We start from the raw sequence: 20723 nt of genomic DNA, 5'->3' as shown, positions 1-20723 counted from the left end.
TTAATGAATCCATTTGAGATACAAATGTGTCTGACTGTCCCTGCTGACTAAGGGACATGTCTCAGTGGTTAACTGGCTCGGTGATGGGCTGTGTGAACAGGGAAGTACACTCTGAAGAAGTCTCGGCGGACAGATGTGGAGGACTTGACCCCTAACCCTCGCAAGCTGCTGCAGATCGGGAATGAGTTGCGTAAGCTCAACAAAGTGATCAGTGATCTGACTCCGGTCAGCGAGCTGCCCCTCACAGCCCGCCCACGCTCCCGCAAGGAGAAGAACAAACTGGCGTCCAGGTACTGGATACTCACCTTGAAACCTTGTTCAACTCTTGCTCTCCAGAACCTTCTCTTTCTGCTTTGTTACAGTTAAATTTGATACGCGCTACTACTACTACTACTAGTAGTACTGTCACTACTACTACTACTACTACTACTACTACTACTACTAGTACTGTCACTACTACTACTAGTACTACTGTCACTACTACTAGTACTGCTATCACAACTACTATTAGTACTGCTATCACTACTACTATTAGTACTGCTATCACTACTAGTGCTATCACTGCTACTACTAACACTGCTAGTACTAGTTCTATCACTACTACTATTACTACTATCACTACTAATACTAATGTCACTACTACTATTACAACTACTACTAATGTCACTACTACTACTGCTACTATTACAACTACTACTGTCACTACTACTGCTACTATTACTACTACTAATGCTACTACTACTACTACTAGTAGTACTGTCACTACTACTACTACTACTACTACTACTACTACTACTAGTACTGTCACTACTACTACTAGTACTACTGTCACTACTACTAGTACTGCTATCACAACTACTATTAGTACTGCTATCACTACTACTATTAGTACTGCTATCACTACTAGTGCTATCACTGCTACTACTAACACTGCTAGTACTAGTTCTATCACTACTACTATTACTACTATCACTACTAATACTAATGTCACTACTACTATTACAACTACTACTAATGTCACTACTACTACTGCTACTATTACAACTACTACTGTCACTACTACTGCTACTATTACTACTACTAATGTCACTACTACTGCTACTATTACTACTACTAATGTCACTACTACTGCTACTATTGCTACTAATGTCACTACTACTGCTACTATTACTACTACTGTCACTACTACTGCTACTATTACTACTACTACTACTGTCACTACTACTGCTACTATTACTAATAATGTCACTACTACTACTGTCACTACTACTAATGTCACTACTACTGCTACTAATGTCACTACTACTGCTACTACTACTATTACTACTAATGTCACTACTACTGCTACTATTACTACTACTAATGTCACTACTACTGCTACTATTACTACTACTAATGTCACTACTACTGCTACTATTGCTACTACTACTACTGTCACTACTACTGCTACTATTACTACTAATGTCACTACTACTACTACTACTACTGTCACTACTACTAATGTCACTACTACTTCTACTAATGTCACTACTACTATTACTACTAATGTCACTACTACTGCTACTACTACTATTACTACTAATGTCACTACTACTGCTACTACTACTATTACTACTAATGTCACTACTACTGCTACTGTCACTGCTACTACTACTGCTATTACTTCTACTACTATTACTACATAAGGGGTGTTCTTGTTATATGTATACCTTTACACAAGCTGTTTGTGTCTCTGTTCAGGGCCTGTCGGCTGAAGAAGAAAGCTCAGTATGAGGCCAACAAAGTCAAGCTGTGGGGTCTGGGCACAGAATACGGTATGTTGATCAGTTATGTTGAATAATACACTTTTCCCATAGTCGATTTCCCACTTGGTTTCTGTTTTCTACATTGTGCAATTGGTAGACTGTCAATTGTCCTTCTGTATAATTAGTGGTTTAGGGAAGGAAGTTTATTATGTGTTGTGTTTGTAAATAGCTTTATTGCCAATCTCTTTCTCTAAAAATAAATAACAATTACATTGCCCTTGTTTTATTGTTTGTTCCAGATCGGCTTCTGTTTGTCATCAACACCATAAAGGAAGAGATAGTGAACAGAGTGCAGGATATCTGCGACGACAAGGGAACTAGCATGACTGAAACTCTGGACAAACTCATCCAAGAGACCCTTGGTAAGATGATGATGTATTTTTCGTAAGTAGCAACAGAAATAGGACACACGTTCCGCTAGCGGAACCCCCCCACAACATTCTGCTGAAAAGGCAGCGCGGGAAATTCAAAAATAATTTTTGGAAATATGTAACTTTCACACAATAACAAGTCCAATACAGCAAATTAAAGATAAACATCTTGTTAATCTACTCATCGTGTCCGATTTCAAAAATGCTTTACAGCGAAAACACAACATATGATAATGTTAGATCACCGCGAAGTCCAAAAAACACAGCCATTTTCCCAGCCAAAGATAGGAGTCACAAAACGCAGAAATAGAGAACATTAATCACTAACCTTTGATGATCTTCATCAGATGACACTCATAGGACATCATGTTACACAATACATTTATGTTTTGTTCGATAATGTGCATATTTATATCACAAATCTCAGTTTACATTGGCGCCATGTTCAGAAATGCCTCCAAAATATCAGAAAAAAATTGCAGAGAGCCACATCAAATAACGGGAAATACTCATCAAATACTTTGAAAGATACATTTTTTACATAGAATTAAAGATACACTTGTTCTTAATGCAACCGCTGTGTCAGATTTCAAAAAAACTTTACGGAAAAAGCACACCATGCAATAATCTGAGACGGCGCTCAGAAATAACAACATTTCTCCACCATGTTGGAGTCAACAGAAATACGAAATTACATCAAATATTCCCATACCTTTGATCATCTTCATCAGAATGCACTCCCAGGAATCCTAGTTCCACAATAAAGTGTTGTTTTGTTCGAGAATGTCCGGTATTTATGCCCAAGTAGCTACTTTTGCTAGCACGTTTAGTGCACATATCCAAACGCTCGCGCCGGTCCAGGCGAATTCGGACGAAAACTTCAAAAAGTTATATAACAGGTCGAATAAACTGGTCAAACTAAGTAGATAATCAATCTTCAGGATGTTGTTATCATATATATCCAATAACGTTCCAACCGGAGCATTCCTTCGTGTCTGTAGAAGTTATGGAACGCAAGGCGATATCATGAGGAAAGAGCGTGACCAGGAACTGGCAATCTGCCAGACCACTGACTCATTCCCCGCTCATCCGGCCCCACAACACAGCATAAGCTTCATTCAACGTTCTACAGACTGTTGACATGTAGTGGAAGGCGTAGGAAGTGCAAACAGATCCATATCTTAGAGGGATTTGAACAGGCGATGAGTTGAATATCGACCAGCCTCAGAATTTCCACTTCCTGTTTGGAAGTTTGCCTGCCATATGAGTTCTGTTATACTCACAGACATAATTCAAACAGTTTTATAAACTTCAGAGTTTTTCTATCCAATAGTAATAATAATATGCATATATTAGCATCTGGGACAGAGTAGGAGGCAGTTCAATTTGGGCACGCTATTCATCCAAAGTGAAAATGCTGCCCCCTATCTCTAAAAAGTTAAACAATGGCTGTTTAAATAAACGTGTTCTTTTTTTTTCTTTCTGCAGTGAAGTCACCAGTTGCCGGGCAGACGTCTGACTTTGTTAACCAGATCCTAGAGAACACTGGCAAGGGGGATCCCACTGGAGGACTGGTCGGGCTGCGCGTACCCACGTCTAGAGTGTAGATGGACCATGTAGAGGTTTGGAGATGGCATACTCAAAGCCATCCGTGCCATTCTAGTCCCACACTGTAACGGCTCACCCTCTGCATGACCATTCCATCCAGGAATCGCATCACCATGCCCTGTGGGAAGACATACATATCACGCTCCAAATGTATGTATGTCTTCACACTGTGAGCATGCGCTGAAATGAAACTTAGTATCTATCTCTGCACTAGTAGTCTGTTACTAGCCATTTGTGCACATGGCTAGTGCACGTGGCTAGTGTCTTTAGGGCCGCAGTGTTTGCGAATTCAAAGCCAATATATGAAAAATACCTCCCGAAATGTTTGTTGGAAGAAAAAAAAAAAATCAAGCAAAACAGAATGATTATCAGTTCTAGCTGTAGCAATTTCCTGTAGCGTAGCTGTCATGGGCCGTTTCATGCCTGCGTACCTGGGTGGGAAAGGCAACACAGGATGTCGTTATAGTTAGAGTGAGACGACGGGACGGCACGAGATATTTGCTATTGAAACCTAAATAGTAACTTGTCAATCCCATGTCCTTGTCACCTTTTACTGAACTGTGCTTCTCAGATGAAGAAAAAAAAAAACGTAAAACAGGCACTGGGTATTCCATAGTGTCTACTGTTGTAAAGGTATAGGGAACGCTTCATACCTGTTGTCTGCTTTCCCATTCTAGCACCGTGGCATTCACATAGGAGGAGATGATGTTACCCAATACTCTCAACCTGCCAACCACATTACAAGGCAACAAAAACACACACGCACCTGAATTACTACTAACATTAAGAAAGTCTACTTTGACAGAATGACGCTAAAAATGAGTAGAAGTTGGGGGGGGATACACAGGAATGCAGTGAAAGGTTGTTTTGCGATTTGGCCTGATTTTTCAATTCCATTGTCCTGTGTTTTTGCAGTTGAGAAGATATTTCAAATAGACTTGAGCAGAAGGCCACTATATTCCCATCCTTTGCATGGGAAAATTCTTAGTCATCTGACTAAGCTAGATGACGTGATCATAACAAACCATTTCCTCTATATACCCTTTGGTTGAAGCGTCTTCAAATGAAAACGCCATTGGCTTCTTGCAAAGTAGGGATGAGAGGGCTAATAGTTTGAAGTTCCTTAGTTTGGTGTGTTCATATTTGTATTTAATAACAGTACTGTTCATTGTGCCTTGTATTTAAAGTGAGATGATTACACAAGTGGTTGAAGGATAGTGGACCATTTTACACTGAGGGAGAGCAGAACATGGTGCAGGGAAGGTCAAGAGGTTTGTTATGTATTTCTGCTCTTTCAAGCTATTCTGAATGTACATATGAACATGGAACATGTAGATATATGCCACAGAGTCTGTGCATTGTATTATAAGATGGCTCTGACAAAAATGTACTTTGGTTATCGGTACTTGGACTTTGGGGCAGGGGAATGGGAGGGTTAAAAAGGATATTCGTATAGAATTTAAAAAAAATATTTGCACACTATATTTTGATTGCTTTTTGTACCAAAGACACATGCAACGAAAACGGCGACTAGCCAGATAAAGTAAGGTTTTGCACAGCTTACCTGACACTGTATTGAATGTAGGAAATGTGGTAGGGTCAGGGATTTTCATTGAACTGTGAAATTTGCTTGGGTCCAATTACGTACTGAAAGAAGCATTCATTAACTTTTTCTAAACGTCTCTTGTCAGTTGGCTTCTCAAGTAGATTAGTTGCTTTAAAAACATTTGATAGATTCCAGACGTTACATGTAATACTTCCACTTCTATTGTGCTTTGGCACGAAGTAGAAAAGAGATGAAGAACAATTGCATAATACAATTTTATTTTGACTGTTTGTCAAAACGTCACAAATAACCAAAAGGTATATCACTTCTATCATTTATGTAGGTGAGACGAATACACATACATATATGTCATATTAAGTGTTGCCTATTTATAGTAATGTCCATTCATGCATACACATATCTATCTATTGTGAATTGCCACTTTTTTTCAAATTGATACGTTAATAAGCATGACACATTTCTAAGGCCTATCCTCACATTCAGAGAAACTTTGAAAAAAAAAAAAAATGGAATGAAAAAACAAACATTTTTGTACTATTTGCCTTTTTCTGTTGGTGCGCATGTATGTCATTTGAGAGATGTTCAGAGAAATACATTTCTGGGTGGTGACTGCATGAGATAGGGTGGGGTTTCTGGATGGAGACTCTGCATGAGATAGGGTGGGGTTTCTGGATGGAGACTCTGCATGAGATAGGGTGGGGTTTCTGGATGGAGACTCTGCATGAGATAGGGTAGGGTTTCTGGATGGAGACTCTGCATGAGATAGGGTGGGGTTTCTGGATGGAGACTCTGCATGAGATAGGGTGGGGTTTCTGGATGGAGACTCTGCATGAGATAGGGTGGGGTTTCTGGATGGAGACTCTGCATGAGATAGGGTGGGGTTTCTGGATGGAGACTCTGCATGAGATAGGGTGGGGTTTCTGGATGGAGACTCTGCATGAGATAGGGTAGGGTTTCTGGATGGAGACTGGGAGGGGTTCCTCCTGTTTTTTGTGATCTTTGTGAAGAGGCTCTAGTTTTTTAGGGGTTGTTCTGAAAGTAAGGGATTGAATATCATGGATATCATTCTGGTTTCTTTGTGCCCTCCGCCTCAGTTCTTGACACAAGCTCCTCTGTTGCGCTGAGTCATGGGGAAGATTGATAGAAAATGAATGGATGATAAGTCTCAGTTGAATACTTGCAATTGTAGTCTTAACCTGTATTACAATCTCAGGCCAGAGGAAATGAGACGAGCAGCTTATGGAGAGGTCTAGCGTCTCTGCTGTAACTTGTCAATGTTGTCCATTTGAAACACTAGGTTTGCTCATTTCAAGAGAACAAGACTTGAGGCTGAATTCAATTAAACCGGCACAGCTGAAAATCCTCACTGCGGAAAAGTAACACTGTCCTTATTCTGAGAAGGGGCCTGTTTTAATTGAAAATGTTTTCTTTTATCTAGTAAACATTTTCTTATTTCAGTACCGAAGATATCTGAACATGCCTTTTGTTTGCTGTAGAAAAACAGTGTTATTGTTCTGCAAAGCAGGTTTCCGCACTGCATGCCATACTCCAACTATTTTTGATTGAATTAAAAAGGGAAAAAATACACTTTCTCTGAAACTAGAATGATATGTTTGATAAGATATCTTATTCTACTTACTTTGTTAGTGTAGTAAATATTCTCTATATACCGTCCATGGTTTGTTTTTGTAGTGTTTCATTTTGTAAATGGATTTATCTTCTAAATATTATATTTGTATAGTATATTCTATATTACATGTATGAAAAAGAAAGCACTTTGTTCAAAAAAAAAAAAAAAAAAAAAAAAAGTATGAAGAAAAGCATTTTTCCTTCCATTTGCTGCTAAGCCGACCTTGTTTGAATGCTGCAGTGAGTCCTTGACTTCTGTATCCTGACCAGGACAGTGTGTTGGGGAGGTCTTAAGAGGGCAATCAACCTTTGATTACAATGCCCCTATGTTCTGAATGACTCTAACGTCATGAATTCATTTGCCTTCAGTAGAGATTTCCTATGGAAAAACAAATTCTGCTTTGGGTTTTTCTTCAGGTTGATGTACAGTGTAGACACATTTATTCTGGGCGTTTGCCAGAGAGTTATATTGTTATAATTTTAAAAGTAATTTGTACTTGTAACTTGTACTTAATGGGGAGGGGGAGACTGAGGTACTCACAACAGCCCACATTCTTTTGTGAGTACCTCAGAAGGAAAACTATATCACTGTACTGTATGGCAAGTAATTTGCAGTGGAGATTTAATCCGGGATACTTTTTGCCTTCTCAAACACCCATCCATTCACTTAAGATGGCCAATAGTGGGTTCAATTGCAAAGCGGTGTTGCTATGGCAACCGATCTCGGCCAATATTGTACTGTCTACAATCAAGACCTTCAACCTGGTGATATGCTCAAATCAACGATGGCCTCTCCATTGGGATCACTGATGGCAAGTGAGGTTGAGCTAGGGGAATTAATGTTGTGTAAGAAGCTAGTGGAACATAGTGTTGTGAGGCTGATTCCAGCATCGGGTGTGTGTGTCCACGCAGGTTTTCACATTTAACATGATGGGCGCAAGCTGTGCAACTTTACATTCTAACCAGGAGACTCTGTGGCATTTTAACAGTCAAGGAAGTGGTTGACATTCAAAGCCAGTAACTATTCCTTCTGCTCTATTGACATCAAACATATAAACAGATAATAGATTGTGTAATTATGTGCTAGTCTCGTCTGATAATTGAATCCATAATGGTCTCTTCTGCAGCGAATCAGGGTAACTACCATTCTTCTAATAGAAATATATGTAATAGAATAGTAAATCAAAGGAAAATATATTTATGTATTCCAGTTAACGTTGCGATTTTTTTATTTCTGCAGTTCAATAACTCTGTGTGCGTTAATAGAGATTCAATGTAAAACAAAATGGTGCGATGCTCTCTACAGGATAAGAATAGACAAAGGCCAATGGATTTGTAAGTATAAATATTTTACCTAGATTAGTTTTTCTTTATACTCTAACAAATTTAAACGTACAAACTTTTTTTTTTTTTTTTTTTTTCAAAAGGGAAATAAATTATTTCTAGTTTTGATCCAACCTCTGTTTTACTGTGCTGCTGCTCATTTATGGGTTGGTTATTCATGGATTATATTGTATTAAAAAGATGATAGTTCTTTATACATTACAAATGTCTATGCTTAACAGACCTTTTTTACTTTTTAACAAATTATTAACGCTTTGATCACATTTGAGTTAACCTTATGCTATAGTCTTAGACCTTGTGGATAGATGTCTAATGGTAGCATTACCAAACCGCTGGATCACAATGAGACCGATCTCGATTTATTCCAATTCTCCAAAATGGCTACAGTAGACTCTAGAGAGGAGGCGGCAAGCGTATTTGTCCTCTTTCTTTCAATTCCTGATATGATTTTGGCTTGCTTTGTTATGTAGTTGTTTGTAGTGTATGTGATGACAATGTTCTTAAATTGTGCACTATGCATGTCTTACTTGTTTTTGAGTAAGACAGTGTGTTGCTTTAGTTTTCAGCTGTCTCGTGTCTGAGCAGAGCATTTTCATTGACTTTATACAAAGACTCTTACCCTGTCTCCATAACCCTATGGAGGTGTTCCTAGTGGTGATAGGCAGGTGGGGAATGAGTGGAGCTATTTCCTCTGACAATGGAGGAGCCACGCATGTGTAACGGAGAAAGACCTGTCTAATAACTGCTAGATGAGTATGTTCCTTTCCATCTTATCTAACCAGTTGAATGCTTTGTTTTTTGCTTTAAACTGTCATTCAAAGGACCTGCATTCTGCCATTTATTTATTTATATGTGTGTGTGTATATATATATATATATATATATATATATATATATATATATATATCTTTTCCCCTACACCCATAGTATCTATAGAAATTGAGAACTTAAAGTATTAACACTTGTATAGCTGATTTGTCATGGGCTGTATATTGCGTATATCACTGCTTCAATGCTTAAAGGGGCGGGCACTCAGCAGTTGCTACCTTTTATAAATGAATGATACGTATCCTTTGTTTCTTAAAGAATATAGCTTATAAAAAGGCCTCATGAGGTAAGTTCAACTGTCGTAACCCATCGGAAGCCAAAATATAGTTTTTTTTTTTACTCCAATGTTTGTAAACAAACACTGTTTTTAGCCTAAAAACATGGTTAATAAAACTATATTTTTTTATATAATGGATGGTCAGTCCTTGCATCCATAGCTCTTTGAATTTGAGAGTGCTTACTAGTGCTCAGCGATTAACCTAAGTTTTTGTATTTTTTGTTATTAAACAACTAATTGACCGACGTCAGTTCAATTACTTGAATTCCGTTTAGTTTGTTTTATTTGGTGGGTGGCCCAACTCGTTGTTTTTCTTGAGATAAATCAAATCATTCACGAGAGAAATCATGTCAGGAACTATGTGGGACACTTGGCTGAAGGGAGTTGTAGTTTTCATTAAGCAAACATTCAACCTAGTTCAGCGCAATAACTTGGTAATTAACTACAATGACCATAATCCATTACGCCTGTTTTTTCCATCTTGGACCGAGATGGATACAATTTACACCTGCTATGTTAGGTTAGATACACACAGGCCACATGAGAGAGGAATGTACAACACACGACTACGAGAGAGATAGACAGTTCGTGAAAGCATGCCTTATCTACTTTGAAAAACAAGTACAGTTATTTCATCAGACAGCTCTGCAGCACGCTTAGGCAAGCTAGCCTAGCTAAAAAAGGATGACAGTATGGGAAGCACAGCGAATGTTGTCTTGCTGCTACTGCCTGAGCAGAGAATAGGACTTTAAACAATGAAAAATAATGAAGTCATCAAATAAAAACGAAGTAATATACACATCTGAAATGTTTTATTTCATCGTCATTTTCTTTTGATGTCATACCTAATGTGGACCTGATGGAGACAATGGAATATTTTCAATTTTTTAGCAATTGAATGTTAACAATTTTAGGCTTTGGAATTTCCATTAAAAAGCTCTAAAATATTGTCATTATTTCATAATGCATTTAATGTTTAAAAAATAATTGAAATCAAAAAACATTTTGTTAATAATCAAACTGAACTGACCTCAAAAATCACTAATCGCGTAGCGCTAGTGTTAACATTTTTCCATCCCCATCCCCCAGTTTTTTTTTTTTTCTCGAAACAATGGTGTGGAGGACGCTTTGCTATTGTTTCAACTGCTGATGGCCGCTTTAAGCATTGCAGAAGCATTTCAAACGCATTCTTTCGTATTATAACTTGCTCAACTCCCCCCATATTGCTCAACTCCCCCCATACTCAAAGGTTATATGCTCTATGCAGTATAACCGTTTTGATGTATTATATTGTTGGATAAATAAATGCAGAGAATATGCGTAGGGAATGACCATTGTGCATGAAAATCTCACTCATCTGATATGTTTGTTACTGGGTCAAAATGTACTGAGTAATGGGTGTATCTTCACCCTGAGTTCAAGGATTTTGTAAGTGTCAAGGACTATGTCCACGTGGTATTTGAACTTAACAAGCATAGAGAGATTTGGTTTTGGATCTTGAACATATTCAGATCAAACTATTTTCCATTGCTTACCCACTGTTTTTATGAAAACAAAATCGTACAAACAGAAGCATACCCACAACTCACTTGGTTTTACAAAATGTCAAACATAATTTTAATACAATGCCTGCTAAACCAGGTGCCTTAAAAAAAAAATTTGAATCCAAATGTGATCTACACCCTTCAAAGTCTTGATGTTTTGTATGGATACAAGATTTACTATCTTTCTGCCCACTATGCCAAGAATTCTGACATTTACTCTGTCTGGTGTTTTAACAGTGATCTCATGTACAGATGAAAATTGATGCTGCTTTGCCTCAGACAGTTTTCTCATCAGTGGAATGTAGTCTTCCTTCAAAGGATTCAATTCAATATAAGGATATGTTTATACCCCAGATTCCCAGTGTAACATTGGGTGAGAGAGACTATCCAAAGTGTGCTGCAATCATGAATCAGAGGAATTAGAACTTTTTTGTATGGTTGTCCTTATTTCTGTAAACCTTTTTATTTCTTTTGTATTTATGCTCAAAATCAGTAAATTGTTGCACACGTTTGAATTTTTTAATATTTTTTTTTTGCCTTTTCTACTTAGACCTTACCTACTTGCCATACTATTTATTTTATATTTCATTTGAAATATTTCCTCTAGTTTACCTATAGAAATTATTTTAGATAGTCATGATACCGCAGCGAGGTATATGTTCTTGCTGAATTACATTTATCAGACCCAGAGCATTCACCAATGGTGATTGATTTAGTTGAGTTTTCTATAGAACCGCTAGATCTGCTTTGCAAAAACTGTCAATTTACCAACCTATTGTGTCCCTTCAAAAATGATCAAAATAATTGTGCCTCTTTGGTCCTCATTTTCTACTGTTCCACAAGCGGCTGGGTTTCACTTTACCCGGAGCAGTGTCACATAAAGAAGCAGATGGGCTTTAGCAGCCGTTCTTCAATGAACAAACAAGGTTTGAAACAGCAACTCTTAATGACACATGTTGAGGTTTGCATTGTTCAACATAGATCTATGTTAACCATGGAGTTCCAGGAAACCTCGATGGTAATTACACAGGGGTAGGCGGCGTTTTAAACGGGGCAACGCCTGTATAACGCTTAAAGCGATGGTGATGGGCATCTGCACAAATCCAGGTTCCTTGATTTCGCCAGATTGCTCCAAGGTGCCACCACACAGTTCTTTGTAACTTAAGATTGAAGGGTGCACTAATTGGAGAGTGAGTTTAAAACAAGACAATGCAAACGGCTGATAGGAGGCACCATTCGCCAGCCATGGTGCTGAATCTCAAAGACATACTTGAACTTCCTCAAGAGCTGCCACTCGGCCCCTGTTGCTGTGTTGGAACGCTGCCCGAGGGGTGTTGCAAATCTTGACCAGTTCCCAGTGGACTTTGGACAGTGACTGACTGCTTTTTAAGACCTGCTGTAGCCACTGCAGTGTCGGTGTCAGTAAGGCCTTGTCCTCAGTAATGGTGGTTGACGACCGTGTTTTTTAAAATGTAATTGAAGTGGATTGGCTGGTAGCTTTGATAGGATTTATTATTTTTTTGCTTCAGGAAAAGGCATAGAGATCGGTAAGGGTCACTAGGGCTGCTGGGCAGAGATCTCTCATCTCCACTGAATTGTTTGAATATGTGTTCCTGCATAGTACACATGCAAACCAATTCAATGATTTACCAATTACATTGAGAAAACAGATAACCCTCTTTCAAAGCACCATAAATACACATCATATTCACACTGCAATGATTTACATTTTCCTTCCAAACTTGCCAAATTATTTTTTTGGGAAATCCATACAACCCCCAATGAGGACAATTTTTAAAGATATCTCACCCATTCTTAAAACTACACAATTCATACCCTTGATGTAATGCTTCTGATGTCATATGGTATTTCAATAGATAATGTAGCATGGGAACTTTAAGTAGTTAGTACTGTGTGTGTACTCCCCAAGTGAAAAATATTTGTCACAGTAGGAAGGCTGTATTTCATTGCTAAGTGCTCTGTAATGAATCTCTTGGGTGATACTCATAAACAAATCTGTATCCTGCTGAAACTAACAGTGACTTGATCCTATTAGAAATGTCTATATTTGTAGTTCACGTATATGCCTGTTCAAATTCAATAATATCTTGACAGTTGTTTATATTTATGTTGTTTTAAATGTTGTGCTGGGTTTATACTTTTGTCGTTCGATCTCTTGCTCTTATTTTTGTTTCCGTTTTTTTTTTTTTTGAGGCACAATTAGTTGGAGAACAGTTATTGGATAATGATCCTTGTAAATGTACAGATGTGATGTAGGTTGGGTTCAGTTATGATTGATTGGAAAAATGTGTCTGCTTGTGTAATTGTGCCTCTCCTTCATTTAGTTTAGTTTTTTTATCATACTTTTTCTCACAGAATTGTATCAGCCAGAAGTTGGTACCACAGTTGTGGCTAGGTGGAGTACAGCTATGGACTGAAGTGACTTTACGTAGCAGGTTAGGAGAATTAATGTAGCAGGTTAAGAGAATTAGGTTAAGGTTAGGAAAAGGGTAAGGGTTAGCAAAAATGCTACAGCTGACCCCGATGCGACTCGAACATGCAACTTTTGGTCCATAGCCGTACTCAATCTAGCCACAACCCAATTTTGCTTGTAACCATGATTCTATTGTCGATTTTAATATCAAAATAAAAACATTTGAAAACCACTATTTGCCTTTTACCATTTGTATGTTTTATTTGGGCTATCAGTTTATTTGTATGATTAACACCTTGAAGGACATTCATGACCTACGTCTTCCATACTACAAAGCATAGTTAAAATCCAGTCCAGACATATGACATAATATTGAATTGCATAAGCATTGATGTTTAGAGGCTGAATCATAGAAATTCAATCACATTCTAGTTCTATGAACTGACCAACTGTACTGAAAAGCAAGTTCAAATAGCCTGGCAGCTTCACTTAGTGTTAGTGTGAATCACAATACAATCTCCTCTCAATATCTGTCTTGTGTGGATGCCAGTATCATCTCAGATCTTACTGGTCAGAGTCGGCATGACATGACAATGTTTAACTGAAGCAAACAAAAGCAATGGTCAAGTGGTTTAGAAAGCTCTTACAACGGTTGAGATGCATGAGGACATCTAAAGCTTGGGACTAGAAGTTTCCATCTGGTTCTATTTGCAAACATGTGGATAAAAACTTATACTCACTAAACACAAACGCTTCATATGTAAATTATGTCTGAGTGTTGGAACATGCCCCTGGCTATCTGTAAATATATATATTTTTTAAATGAAGCATTCTGGTTTGCTTAGTAAAAGGAATTTTAAATTATTTATACTTTAACTTTTGATAAACATAAGTATATTTTAACAATTACATTAACTTTTGATACTTAAGTATATTTAAAACAAAGTATTTTACTGGGTGACTTTCACTTTTACTCGAGTAATTTTTTATTAAGGTGTCTTTACTTTTACTCAAGTATGAGAATTGGGTACTTTTTCCACGACTGCTAACATCCCTGTGAAATGTTTTCAATACCTTGTAGAGTCCATGCCCTGACGAATTGAGGCTGTTCTGAGGGCAAAAGGGGGTGCAACGCAATATTAGAAAGGTGTTCCTAATGTTTTGTACACTGTGTACGCGTTAACAGGGCTGAAAAATGACTGGTAGCAGGACTATATAAATACTTATGGTAACATACTAATGGTAATACATACATTTAGATAACCCTAAAAAATATAATTATTAGCAATGAGGCATCAACAGAACTTTTAGCAGCATCAGTCACATCCAGGTTCAATGTGTGAGCCCCACATGGCACAAATAGAGCTTACATTTACATTTACATTTAAGTCATTTAGCAGACGCTCTTATCCAGAGCGACTTACAAATTGGTGCATTCACCTTATGACATCCAGTGGAACAGCCACTTTACAATAGTGCATCTAGATCTTTTAAGGGGGGGGGGGGGGGGGCAGAAGGATTGCTTTATCCTATCCTAGGTATTCCTTGAAGAGGTGGGGTTTCAGGTGTCTCCGGAAGGTGGTGATTGACTCCGCTGTCCTGGCGTCGTGAGGGAGTTTGTTCCACCATTGGGGTGCCAGAGCAGCGAACAGTTTTGACTGGGCTGAGCGGGAACTGTACTTCCTCAGTGGTAGGGAGGCGAGCAGGCCAGAGGTGGATGAACGCAGTGCCCTTGTTTGGGTGTAGGGCCTGATCAGAGCCTGAAGGTACTGAGGTGCCGTTCCCCTCACAGCTCCGTAGGCAAGCACCATGGTCTTGTAGCGGATGCGAGCTTCAACTGGAAGCCAGTGGAGAGAGCGGAGGAGCGGGGTGACGTGAGAGAACTTGGGAAGGTTGAACACCAGACGGGCTGCGGCGTTCTGGATGAGTTGTAGGGGTTTAATGGCACAGGCAGGGAGCCCAGCCAACAGCGAGTTGCAGTAATCCAGACGGGAGATGACAAGTGCCTGGATTAGGACCTGCGCCGCTTCCTGTGTGAGGCAGGGTCGTACTCTGCGGATGTTGTAGAGCATGAACCTACAGGAACGGGCCACCGCCTTGATGTTGGTGGAGAACGACAGGGTGTTGTCCAGGATCACGCCAAGGTTCTTAGCGCTCTGGGAGGAGGACACAATGGAGTTGTCAACCGTGATGGCGAGATCATGGAACGGACAGTCCTTCCCCGGGAGGAAGAGCAGCTCCGTCTTGCCGAGGTTCAGCTTGAGGTGGTGATCCGTCATCCACACTGATATGTCTGCCAGACATGCAGAGATGCGATTCGCCACCTGGTTATCAGAAGGGGGAAAGGAGAAGATTAATTGTGTGTCGTCTGCATAGCAATGATAGGAGAGACCATGTGAGGTTATGACAGAGCCAAGTGACTTGGTGTATAGCGAGAATAGGAGAGGGCCTAGAACAGAGCCCTGGGGGACACCAGTGGTGAGAGCGCGTGGTGAGGAGACAGATTCTCGCCACGCCACCTGGTAGGAGCGACCTGTCAGGTAGGACGCAATCCAAGCGTGGGCCGCGCCGGAGATGCCCAACTCGGAGAGGGTGGAGAGGAGGATCTGATGGTTCACAGTATCGAAGGCAGCCGATAGGTCTAGAAGGATGAGAGCAGAGGAGAGAGAGTTAGCTTTAGCAGTGCGGAGCGCCTCCGTGATACAGAGAAGAGCAGTCTCAGTTGAGTGACTAGTCTTGAAACCTGACTGATTTGGATCAAGAAGGTCATTCTGAGAGAGATAGCAGGAGAGCTGGCCAAGGACGGCACGTTCAAGAGTTTTGGAGAGAAAAGAAAGAAGGGATACTGGTCTGTAGTTGTTGACATCGGAGGGATCGAGTGTAGGTTTTTTCAGAAGGGGTGCAACTCTCGCTCTCTTGAAGACGGAAGGGACGTAGCCAGCGGTCAAGGATGAGTTGATGAGCGAGGTGAGGTAAGGTAGAAGGTCTCCGGAAATGGTCTGGAGAAGAGAGGAGGGGATAGGGTCAAGCGGGCAGGTTGTTGGGCGGCCGGCCGTCACAAGAAGCGAGATTTCATCTGGAGAGAGAGGGGAGAAAGAGGTCAAAGCACAGGGTTGGGCAGTGTGAGCAGAACCAGCGGTGTCGTTTGACTTAGCAAACGAGGATCGGATGTCGTCGACCTTCTTTTCAAAATGGTTGACGAAGTCGTCTGCAGAGAGGGAGGAGGGGGGGGGGAGGGGGAGGAGGATTCAGGAGGGAGGAGAAGGTGGCAAAGAGCTTCCTAGGGTTAGAGGCAGATGCTTGGAATTTAGAGTGGTAGAAAGTGGCTTTAGCAGCAGATACAGAAGAGGAAAATGTAGAGAGGAGGGAGTGAAAGGATGCCAGGTCCGCGGGGAGGCGAGTTTTCCTCCATTTCCGCTCGGCTGCCCGGAGCCCTGTTCTGTGAGCTCGCAATGAGTCGTCGAGCCACGGAGCGGGAGGGGAGGACCGAGCCGGCCTGGAGGATAGGGGACATAGAGAGTCAAAGGATGCAGAAAGGGAGGAGAGGAGGGTTGAGGAGGCAGAATCAGGAGATAGGTTGGAGAAGGTTTGGGCAGAGGGAAGAGATGATAGGATGGAAGAGGAGAGAGTAGCGGGGGAGAGAGAGCGGAGGTTGGGACGGCGCGATACCATCCGAGTAGGGGCAGTGTGGGAAGTGTTGGATGAGAGCGAGAGGGAAAAGGATACAAGGTAGTGGTCGGAGACTTGGAGGGGAGTTGCAATGAGGTTAGTGGAAGAACAGCATCTAGTAAAGATGAGGTCAAGCGTATTGCCTGCCTTGTGAGTAGGGGGGGAAGGTGAGAGGGTGAGGTCAAAAGAGGAGAGGAGTGGAAAGAAGGAGGCAGAGAGGAATGAGTCGAAGGTAGACATGGGGAGGTTAAAGTCACCCAGAACTGTGAGAGGTGAGCCGTCCTCAGGAAAGGAGCTTATCAAGGCATCAAGCTCATTGATGAACTCTCCAAGGGAACCTGGAGGGCGATAAATGATAAGGATGTTAAGCTTGAAAGGGCTGGTAACTGTGACAGCATGGAATTCAAAGGAGGCGATAGACAGATGGGTAAGGGGAGAAAGAGAGAATGACCACTTGGGAGAGATGAGGATCCCGGTGCCACCACCCCGCTGACCAGAAGGTCTCGGGGTGTGCGAGAACACGTGGGCAGACGAAGAGAGAGCAGTAGGAGTAGCAGTGTTATCTGTGGTGAGCCATGTTTCCGTCAGTGCCAGGAAGTCGAGGGACTGGAGGGACGCATAGGCTGAGATGAGCTCTGCCTTGTTGGCCGCAGATCGGCAGTTCCAGAGGCTACCGGAGACCTGGAACTCCACGTGGGTCGTGCGGGCTGGGACCACCAGGTTAGGGTGGGCGCGGCCACGCGGTGTGAAGCGTTTGTATGGTCTGTGCAGAGAGGAGAGAACAGGGATAGACAGACACAGGCTGACAGGCTACAGAAGAGGCTACGCTAATGCAAAGGAGATTAGAATGACAAGTGGGCTACACGTCTCGAATGTTCAGAAAGTTAAGCTTACGTTGCAAAAATAAAATAAAATACAAGATCTTATTGACTAAAATGATATAGTACTGCTGGCTGGTGAAGTAGCCTGGCTAGCAGTGGCTACGTTGTTGAAAGTGAAGCTGGCTAGGTAACCTCGACAATTTCACTAAATTTCTCTAAACTACACAATTATCATGGATACAAGGACAGCAAAGACAACTAGCTAACACTACGCTAATCAAGTCGTTCCGTTGTAATGTAAGTTTCTACAGTGCTGCTATTCGGTAGAAGTTGGCTAGCTAGCAGTGTTAGCTAGCAGTGTTGGCTAGGTAGGAGGAGGGCAGCGCGGCAGGCGAAAAATAGCTGGCTAGCTAACCGATAATTACTCAAAGCTACACAATTATCTTAGATACAAAGATAGCAAAGAAAACTATGTAGCTAGCTAACACTACACAAGTCAAGTCGTTCCGTTGTAATGTAATCGTTTCTACAGTGCTGCTAATCGGTGGCTAGCTGGCTAGCTAGCAGGGTTGACTACGTTACGTTACGTTAGGGCGAGAATACCTGGCTAGCGAACCTCAGCGAACCTTCATAACTACACAATTATCACCGATACAAAGACGGCTATGTAGCCAGCTAAGTAGCTAGCTAAGATCGAACAAATACAAATCAAAGATAGCAAAGACAACTGTGTAGTCAGCCAACACTACACTGATCAAGTCGTTCCGTTGTAATGCACTCGTTTCTACAATGCTGCTATTCGGTGGCAAGCTGGCTAGCTAGCAGTGTTGGCTACGTTGCGTTACGTTAGGGCGAAAATAGCTGGCTGGCGAACCTCAATAACTACACAATTATGTTTGATGCAAAGACGGCTATGTAGCTAGCTAAGATCAAACAAACCAAACCGTTGTACTGTAATGAAAATGAAAATCAGACCGTTGTACTATAATGAAATGTAATGAAAAGTTATACTACTATTCGGTAGACGGTGGACGTTTGCTAGCTGCTGGGCAGATAGCAGTGTGGACTACGATAGACGACGGAATACGATAATTACGCAATTATCTTTTATACACAGACGGCTAAGTAGCTAGCTAAGAAGAAATTGCTAAGGTTAGACAAATTAAACCGTTGTACTCTTGGATTCATTTCCTGGAGTCTGGCTTGGACACCTTGGCTTTTGCCTCTCATGTTGGCCCCATTATCATAAGACTGTCCTCTGCAGTCCTCAAAAGGAATTTTTAGCTCCTCTAATCTTTTGAGAATCAAGGATGCCAAATGTACGTGGACTCCTCTGCCCCCCCCCCCAAAAAAACATTAAATGTTCCTTTATGCGGGGCTCCTCCTTCAGTGACACAATTCTAATCACAATTGACAACTGTTAATCACAACAAATCAATGAGTTAATTTTGTATTTGGTGGCCAAGGTAGCTGGTGGTGTGACTCGAGGTCCCTTTTTGGACACGGTTAAGGTGATCTTTCATGACTGGATCAAATTGTGCCATCAGAGCAACCTCTTTTAGGAAATTACCATTTGATGGAGAGTACAGTCTTTCTGTGGCCCCTTAGTGCCAGATTTCTATTAGCCAGAGACTGCACAATAGCATTCAGACGTGTCAACACCTCTCTCTTATGCTCTCAGTCCCAATAAGTGCCATCTCATGCTTATCAATTGTTTCCCTTTTTTATCCTCATTGCCAGTTCTTTCCATGTTTTGGTGTTCTGGACTGCTGTCGTGGGAAGTCAGCAAAGAACGTGCATGTTTTCAGTCTGTCAGTCCTGAGTTTGATAAATTAATTTTCATCTTAGAAGCAGAAGAGGCTGTTGTTTCTTTAAAAAATACACCAACCAACTTCTAGAGATTTTTTTACCACTCACCAAGGTTTTCCTGAAATACTGGTGGTGGCAACTTCCATCACTCTCATTCCTTGGGAAAACAAAGTTAGTTGATACCTCACTTGGTCCTCTGCAAACTAGTTGTGTCCAAATTCTGTCAGTCAGAACAGAAGGCCAGTCAGCAGGGTCTGTAGACAGTGGTTCATCCTCAGCAGCAGGGTTTGGGGGGGATGCTGCTACAGATATTTCTAATGGAGAGCACATGGGCATTAGTTTACACACGTTATTCACAGCATTTATAGCGGTGGAACATCCCACATACTGTACATACCCAGTAATAATAAAATTAGCATTGTTACCTACAATATGGAAACTTAAAACGTTGTACCCACACACACATGCGCGTGCGCACAAACACACCTGAAGAATCCTGCTGGGTAGAAGTGGAAGCAAATGGGTCTTCATCCTCAGGCTCAGACAACATTTGTGAAGACACCTGTGTGGCTGAGGAGGTGGATGGCTCCTCATCCTGGCCAGTGCCAGAGGGTGCTCCAAAATATTTCAGAAGTGCCCCTGAATTTGTATTGAAATACAGTATTTGAGTCTGACACCCGAAATACATTTGTAGCACAATTAAATATACATGTCATTATGCACAATTGATCAAACTTTCAGAATAGGAACCAAATGAACCATACAACCTCCTTGGCTAATTCTAGGCATAAGACACCCCAAAAGACTCAATATATCACAATATATCAGCATAATATAGACGTCTTTTAAGTCAGCCTACAGCATTGGAAATTCCCCTGACTGAACTCAGGACCTAGTCAATACAACCACAGAATACCTTTATGTCACCTCAAGGAACGTTAACCAAATCAATAATGTGCTAGTTAGGTGGTAATCGTTTTGCTGCAGGCTACACACACTATCATGATGAAACTGTGAA

At 40.9% G+C, this 20723-nt stretch overlaps 1 protein-coding gene across 4 annotated transcripts in view; it reads left to right on the top strand.

The window, feature by feature from the left end:
• Positions 1-13638, top strand: part of LOC129868249 (CREB3 regulatory factor-like) — a 30646-nt gene extending 17008 nt beyond the window's left edge. For all 4 annotated transcript variants that reach the window (XM_055942053.1, XM_055942055.1, XM_055942054.1 and 1 more), the window contains exons 7-10: positions 101-290; positions 1741-1814; positions 2045-2167; positions 3665-13638. In XM_055942053.1, coding sequence (XP_055798028.1) covers positions 101-290; positions 1741-1814; positions 2045-2167; positions 3665-3783 — 506 coding nt within the window. In that variant the 3' untranslated portion in view covers positions 3784-13638. The remainder of the gene's footprint in view (positions 1-100; positions 291-1740; positions 1815-2044; positions 2168-3664) is intronic.
• The last annotated feature ends 7085 nt before the right edge of the window (positions 13639-20723 follow it).

This window comes from Salvelinus fontinalis, chromosome 13 (assembly GCF_029448725.1).
Source record: "Salvelinus fontinalis isolate EN_2023a chromosome 13, ASM2944872v1, whole genome shotgun sequence".
NCBI lineage: Eukaryota > Metazoa > Chordata > Actinopteri > Salmoniformes > Salmonidae > Salvelinus > Salvelinus fontinalis.
The sequence above is the reverse complement of the archived record's forward strand: the minus strand, read 5'-3'. Positions and strand labels throughout refer to the sequence as shown.